At 34.1% G+C, this 7,579-nt stretch overlaps 2 protein-coding genes across 3 annotated transcripts; one reads left to right on the top strand and one right to left on the bottom strand.

Annotated features, from left to right (window-relative positions):
- Positions 1–983: 983 nt before the first annotated feature.
- Positions 984–2,727, top strand: LOC105783002 (cytochrome b5). The gene is made up of 3 exons (XM_012608152.2): positions 984–1,240; positions 2,201–2,267; positions 2,380–2,727. The coding sequence occupies exons 1-3, from the start codon at positions 1,154–1,156 to the stop codon at positions 2,628–2,630; spliced, it is 405 nt and encodes a 134-aa protein (XP_012463606.1). The 5' UTR covers positions 984–1,153; the 3' UTR covers positions 2,631–2,727.
- Positions 2,728–3,668: 941 nt separating this feature from the next.
- On the bottom strand, positions 3,669–7,281 carry LOC105783001 (probable 6-phosphogluconolactonase 1). Of its 2 annotated transcripts, none has more exons than XM_012608150.2 (4): positions 6,948–7,281; positions 6,044–6,239; positions 5,828–5,963; positions 3,669–4,419 (listed from the first exon to the last, which is right to left on the bottom strand). In XM_012608150.2, the coding sequence occupies exons 2-4, from the start codon at positions 6,214–6,216 to the stop codon at positions 3,928–3,930; spliced, it is 801 nt and encodes a 266-aa protein (XP_012463604.1). In that variant the 5' UTR covers positions 6,217–6,239; positions 6,948–7,281; the 3' UTR covers positions 3,669–3,927. The 2 variants fall into 2 exon arrangements, with proteins under 2 accessions (XP_012463604.1, XP_012463605.1); XM_012608151.2 differs by lacking the exon at positions 6,948–7,281 and adding an exon at positions 6,776–6,899.
- Positions 7,282–7,579: the final 298 nt, after the last annotated feature.

Here is a 7,579-nt window from a genome sequence, read left to right as displayed (position 1 = left end):
AAATTGAATCCCCATCCCTTTAGGCTTCCACATAGTTTCTCATGCCAACATTGCCCACCCTTTGTTTGTTCCACTTTGGGCCCACTGATGTTTACGAATAACGCGATTAATATCATCAATAACACAATTAGGCAAAAGAAATATACTCATTAAAGAAATATTTAGAACTTATTAAATTATTTTTATATTTTTTTTATTAATATGTAATCTTTAACTTAATTTAAATCTTTTATAATACATTAATTGAATTAGTGTGGGACTAACTTATGACAGGCATATTTCCCTTTGTACTTATGGTGTTTTCATTGTTGTTATATGTTAAATATTTGTCAATTTTAATTAATTATTATAATTTTACTTTTCTTCTATAGTCCTATTAAAAATAAAATAAAATCTGATCTATAATATATATATATATACACGAAGAAATAGATAAACTGAAAATTTTATTTTACTAAAAAATAGAAAATTATTTGAAATAATGATTTTTTACGACGGGCCACAGCGGAGGCGGTCGTTTCAAGAAAGGTTGGTGATGGCGAGCCCTGCTCTTTCTTTCAATGCCTAACTAAGCAGGTTTAATTCTTCTCTCCGTCCTTATATTCTTTGAACTTATTCAATTTAGTGTATCCATTTTATTTCCATAAATTTAATCCTCTACTTGTTAAATACAAAAATTAAAATATTTGGAATAAAAAATTTAGGGCTAGCCATGACATATGGCATGAGTTTAAGTTTTTGTTGAAATTAGGCCTCATGCTTAAATCTGGACAACCCACTTATTTGATCGGTAAAATATATTCAGAAATAAAGCAAATAACTGTAAATTGATAAAAAAACAAAAAAAAAAAAAACCTTGAAACGAAGATTAAAAAAAAAAAAGGACAAGTCTATCGGTACAACTAATTATGGTTTTCTAAAATTTCCATTTAATTATATTACTGAACTGGTTAAACCCAACAACAAGTAAATTGTTTCAACATTGCCAAGGACTAAATTCAAAAGTCCTACAAGTGCAGAGACTGAAGGCAAATTAAACCTTCAAGGAGTGCCCGCCACGCTCCGATTTTTCTATAACTAGGCATCCTAAGTCGGAGACAGGCGCCAAAGGAATCTTAAAGAAGAAAAAACAGAGACAAAAAGGGTCAAAGCCATGCCGACCCTTACAAAGCTTTATACCATGCAAGAAGCCTCTCAGCACAATACCAAAGATGATTGTTGGATCGTTATAGACGGCAAGGTTCTCTTTCACTTCCCTCTTTCTATTGGGTCTTTATGTATTTACAATTAGATCTGTTTTGTTCATAATTTCTAGTACAGCAGCCACTTCTTTATGGCTCATCTCAAATGCAATATACTGGTTAGGGTGCCATTTTGTGCAAAGTTTTAGGCTTTTTTTAGATAAAATTTGCAAAACCCAAGTTTTCGGGGTTTTGCTTGAAGATGATGGTGTTATGCTTGTTGGATTGGGTTTCTTTTTTCCTTTTTGTATTTTACAAGAAATGACAACCTGTTCTTGCTTTGGGGAAGTTGAAAATGGCATAACTTATTTTATAATTTCCTCTATTTTAGGTGTTATTTGTTTTAGAAACTGAACAGCTCACATAATCATGCGTTGCCTTGTATGATTCCAGAAGAGCAACAGAGAACATTATATTTGCAATATGCTCATTTGTGATGCTACTAGCTTGTTTTACTTGGTATTTAAAGCATTTCAAGAATTTGCTTTCAATATGCTCATCAGGATGTCAAGTTTGATAGAGAAGTTTTATGTAATGAAACCATGTCTTGTGTCACCCATTAGTACCTATGTTCCTGTTCTACTTGGTTTCCTGCTTATGGCACCCGAAGAAGGTAGCTCCACCTGAATGAAATTGGACTCTTAATCGATCACTGTTCAACTAGCTTCAAGGGTTTATGTACTAGTTTTAATGGCTAGGAAATGCAGGATGCAACTTAACATCCTGTGCTGAGCTATGCATTCATTGCTATGGATGTTTGTAGTGAATCCAATAGTTCGGATCAGTTTGGTTATATCCATACTAAATTACAATTTGCACATGATTGATTATGCCTAACACCTTGTATTTCCTTCAAAGCACCCGAAAATCCTATACCAAATGGTCTTATGCAAGTGAAATGAGCTCCATTCCCTCCATTTATCTCTTGATACAAAACGAAGTGTCTTCATCCTTTACAGGTATATGATGTTACTTCTTATTTGGATGAGCATCCAGGAGGTGATGATGTAGTGCTCGAGTCAACAGGTAATATCCTTGCACTTCTTTACTTTTTTTTATCATACATAGGAGCTGAGAGTGTCTGGAATATAGAATAATGAATCCCCTAAATGGCCTGCTGCCAATGATCTCCTTGAAGGGAAAGATGCAACCGATGATTTTGAAGATGCTGGACACAGCAAAAGTGCAAAGGAGCTCCTGCAAAGCTTTTGCATTGGTGAACTTGACACATCCTCCCCTATCATCCCAGAACTTGAAATTTCCTCTAAGAGGGAAGCCGTTAAGTACTCTGAGAAGCTCATGGACTTGACAAAGCAATATTGGACCATCCCCGTGGCAATTGTTGGCATCTCTGTGTTGGTTGGTTTCTTATACCTGCATAAGAAGTAAACCAGTATAATGTTTTCCCCTATTGGCTGCTGATATGAAATTGTTACCCCAATTTTTGAATAATTAAATTGATAATGATTAAGAACAGTTACCAAAAGTTTTTTTTTTTTTTAATTTGAAGGCAGTGTTTGATCATTAATCATATATATATATATATATATGTTTACAGGGGGAAAAAAAAGAAACATTTACGGAAAGCTCATGAGCACTTGAGTACACAACTGGTTAAATAAATTCATTATCTATTAAACAGATAGAATTTACTGAAGAGCTCTTGTTTTCTTTAGTTACATATATGTTTTAGCTTTAATTTTTATAGCATTGTTGTGGGGTTAGTGTGATAAAATCTAATGTAAAATATGCTGCCAGCATCAACTACAGTCACTTTCTTGAAAGAGATAAATATTAGACAAATTTATTTACTTTCTATTATTTAATTCTTGATGATTAAGAGTAGGTAAAGAAGATCTCTCCATTTCAACTGTCGTCAAGAGCCAGATTAAGTATTTAAGTATTTTATTTCCAATCATCATCCATGCAATTATTAGTTGAAGGCTTGAAGCTATCCAACTGATCAAAGGGTATAATTTTTTTAATCTCATCTTAAATCATTGTAAATCATGAAACTTTCATAACCTACCTTCAGTCATTATTCTTAAAAAAAAACAAAAAAACTGAAAAGGGTATTTAAAAAATCGTTTTCTGAATAAAGGAGACGTGTATTTATCATTGAATCAAATGTTGGAATGGTACCAACACCTAAAAAGACTTTATAAGGAGATGGTGCCTTAACCAATGAAAATATGTGCAGGTGGGAAGTCTTATATGTTTCATTCAAAATGCCATATCAGATAACCAGTGAATGAGAGGTTTTTATTTGCTATCTTTTGAACAGTTAGAAGGATCACATGGAAATCTGTACTTGATAGAAGGGTCACATGGAAATCTGTACTTGATTATAATCAAGGTCCCTCTAATTTGTCAACAAAAGTAGGGCATGCAAGCAATTAGACTGCATTCAATCTTCATATTCACGTGTAAATGGAACCTGAACCAGGAAAAGCTTTTCCATTAAGACCCCAACTTTTATTTTCCTCTCCTTACAGAAAAAAGGATTCAACTTTGCCATCTCAAAAAGGTAAAGAGAGAAAGAAAAAAACAAAATAAAATGGTGAAGTTATAAGAAAATAAAAAGGGATAAAAGAAGTAGGAACTAATCGAGGACGAGGGTCGATGGGGTTTGAAAAACCTCCACTACATACAACCATACACTTTGGCAAATGAAATAAATTCAACCCTACTCTGAAAATTGAAGATCGTCCAGTTTCGATGCAGCCGGTTTGTCCAAAAACCATACCAACTTCCCTTTTGTTGGTTGGACTAACCGTGCAGGCAGTGACGGGCAGTTGGGTTCGACGTTGTCAATTGCCAAATGCACAGCCTCTGCTTTGCTCTCTCCTGTTACGACTATTGCAACGTTGGATGCTGAATTGATGACGGGCAAAGTGAATGTTATCCTCTCAGGTGGAGGTTTAGGGGAATCGGTGATGAAAGTTACCCATTCGTCTGTCTCTTCAAGCACTGCATGATTAGGGAATAGCGAGGCAATGTGACCATCCGGGCCCATACCGAGAAGGATAAGGTCAAACTTGGGGCAGTCACTTATGTCGGAAACACTGACCATCCTTGTTTTAACTAGCTGCCGAATAACAAACATGTATTCGTCAGCAGCCTCCTCTGCTGAAACCGAATCATTGATAGAATGAACATGGCTGGGAACAATCGGCACCTGCAGCAAATACCAGGCATAAGCCATACGAGCGTGTATGTTATATGGCAGAAACTCAACCAAAACAAGCTGAAGCATAACTTTTCAATCAAACTATCTACCAATGAAAATATCGGTGATACATGACAGCAAACGCAAAAGGAAGCCCTTTTGACACTAATGTTTATGCTGCGGCTCAATACAATAGTTTTTAAATCACAATCCAAAAATTTTGGTGAAACAAACAAATAAAGTAGTCGAACTTTTACCATATTCGAATTTAGTTCGAAGCATTTGGCAGACTAGCTATGCAAATGGATGCAAACCATGACTAACAAGTAACAATCTAGTTTTTACATTTAATGTTCGAGGTAACACGCCATGAAAAAAGGATACATCAAGTCTTACTTTAATTTATAGTGTAAGATCCGAGAAAAAGTTAAGAAAAAGAGAGGGGACAAGGGATAGACAAAGAAACAGTAAAAAGATCAGTAAGTCCTAAGAATCTCAAACTTGTCTGATCCTAAATATCAAAAGAAATTACTTAAGAGGATCCAAACATAAAATCTCTTCCATCTTTGAACAAATGAATCCACAAAAACTGCAAAATGACAGTTTCACTGTAAGGCCTTAAGCTTTTCAGAACCATCAATCATCTTGATTATTTTGATAATTTCCGATATTAGGGATATGCATGCCTCACGCTATCTTCAGCAAGGCAATGGAGTTAGCAACTGGAAGAAATTAAAAGGTTTCGAGAAGGATAGGACCACCAGTACAAGTTCTTCAAATCATGTGAACAATTTACACTTCGATATTGTCTTCACAAAAAGGAAAAAGCACACTTGCATTATGCATATGTTTTATTTATTTATTTATTTTATGTAGTGGTGAGTCAAAGATGGCACCGTGAACAAGCGAAAAGAGAACTAGCACCATGCAAATAAAACATGAAGGTGACAATTTGTTTCCCAGAGATAAGAAGGTTTTTTAGTAAAACCAGACATCTAGTTCAATTTCAGACCTATGGCCTCATACTTTCTAAAGCATATACTCGATTTAATATCCAAAGATAACCACAACACACAGAGGATGAATTCAACAAGCAAACATGGGAATCTTCAAAACTAAGGAACCCCGAATCCATTACAGAATGATCAGCTAGTGCAGCATCAACTAATATACCAGTTAACATAAGTCTGTCCCAAAATCAGAACACAACATAATTGATAAGGAATTCAAGCATAAATACCTTCAAGCAAAGGCTAAAATTTCAAGATCCGAAGTCTGGACCAGTCTAATCACTGAATAACGAAGGAACACATCCTACTAACAAGCATCATCTTCTTACCAAAAGTTCCTCCCAGTTGGTTCTCGGAAAGCTAAAGGAAACCAAAACATAAAATAAAGTGCAAATTCATATACGAACCTTGGAAAGAATGCCATCCTTTGCAAGCTTATAATTGCTGTCTGAGTGGTTTTTCGCAACAACGCGTTCATCTGCCCAAAATATGTACCATTTAGCCCAGTCTACAGTCTTGTTATAAGGTGCTTCACACAGTTTCCTGTTTGCCAACAAAAAGCTTTAATGGAAGAACACCAAAATCACAAAACAAAAAGCATGGAAAAAGGAGTGGATTGATACCCCATTAAGCCAATGAGAGAACCACCAGACAGTGCTATGGCAAACACACCTCTCTCCTTCACTGCAGCTTCTGATAACTCAGCAATATAGTCAGCTAAATCAGTCCTTAGCTCATCCAAATTCTCAAGAATCCTCAATTCCCCTCTATCATTTTTAACCCCAGAAAGAGCCATGCTTTTTGACAATTTTACCGACTCTAAACATGAAAAAAAAGGATCAGAATTAAGAATATTATAGAGCCTATAATAACACACAAATCTCCATTCAAAGCAATTTATCCACCAAAAAATTCAAATGTAGCCATTAATCCTTGCACCTCAAAGTCATTAAGTTAAAATTAATGAGAAACCAAAACTTCGGATCATGTTAAACAGTCAACAGAACCTATGGTTCAAAAGTTACAAAAATAAAAATAAAAACCCAATAACACAGTTTAAGATTCAAAAAACAGAACCAGAAACAACCATTTGATAAATTGACAAAAGCCCATCACTTTATGCGTAGAGTTAGAAACTTTAAATTGAAGGAAAAAAAGAAAATCCAACAAAAGGGTATTGATCATCACAATTAGAGATCAAGCAAAAACCAAAACTTTAAGCTAATTGATATGTCTCAAGTAGATGAATTTCACATTAAAACCAATTAAAACTCAGAACATAAAAAAGGAAAAGGGAAAAAAAAGGCCTGATCAAATAAAAAAAATCTAAAATTTAAGAAAGGGAAAATGCTTACAAAGAAGAACAAGAAAGAAAAGAAAGAAGGGTAGTTGCAGAGAAGCAAAAATGGAGATGGTAGATGGGATAATCAACAACAAATGAAATAATAATTATATAATAATTACAACACCAAAAAAAAAAAAAAAAAGAGAAAAGCTGTTACAGAAAAGAAGCTGAGGAGAATTTACCTTCTGGGTTTCCACGTGCAACCAATGATATTTAACAAAAACACACACAAAAATGAAAATAAATGTTTCCGTCTCTCTTTTCTATTGATTAAAATTGTAATTTATAAAAAAATTAAACAAAACCCAAATTAAAATTTGTTTTCTTTATCTATATCTCTTTGCTTCGCCCCTTTTTTGGTTTTATGAGAGTGAGAGATGAAGCAGAGAAAATCTTTGTTTCCTAAATACTCTGCTATTACATCTCCCTTAATTAATGTTGCCAAAATAATTAAATGGAGGTGCCGTTTCTGGAAAGAAAATGAAGAGCAAAAAGAACAGGGGAGATTTGAGGAAAACAAGCAGAGTTCCATAAGACTAAACCAAACACTTGTCCAGCTAAATTGCTGACAAATGGACCAATGGATCTTTTTTGTCTTGTAAGAATAAAACAATGATCTCTTTGATTTCTTCTTCTTTTAATTTAAAATAATTGTTAGAAAATAATAATAATAATAAAATCTGCCACCTTTGCTTTGCTTTTATGTTTATTTTTCTTTGCATTTTCTTACTCTCTTTTCTTAAGTTTGTTAGACCCAAAACCTGCTTCTTTACACTTTTATATATATTGGTTTGAGATATTTAAACCCAAGTTG

The sequence above is a fragment of the Gossypium raimondii genome, chromosome 13 (genome assembly GCF_025698545.1).
Source record: "Gossypium raimondii isolate GPD5lz chromosome 13, ASM2569854v1, whole genome shotgun sequence".
Classification (NCBI taxonomy): domain Eukaryota; kingdom Viridiplantae; phylum Streptophyta; class Magnoliopsida; order Malvales; family Malvaceae; genus Gossypium; species Gossypium raimondii.
Note: the sequence above shows the minus strand (reverse complement) of the source record. Positions and strands in the feature narration are given on the sequence as shown.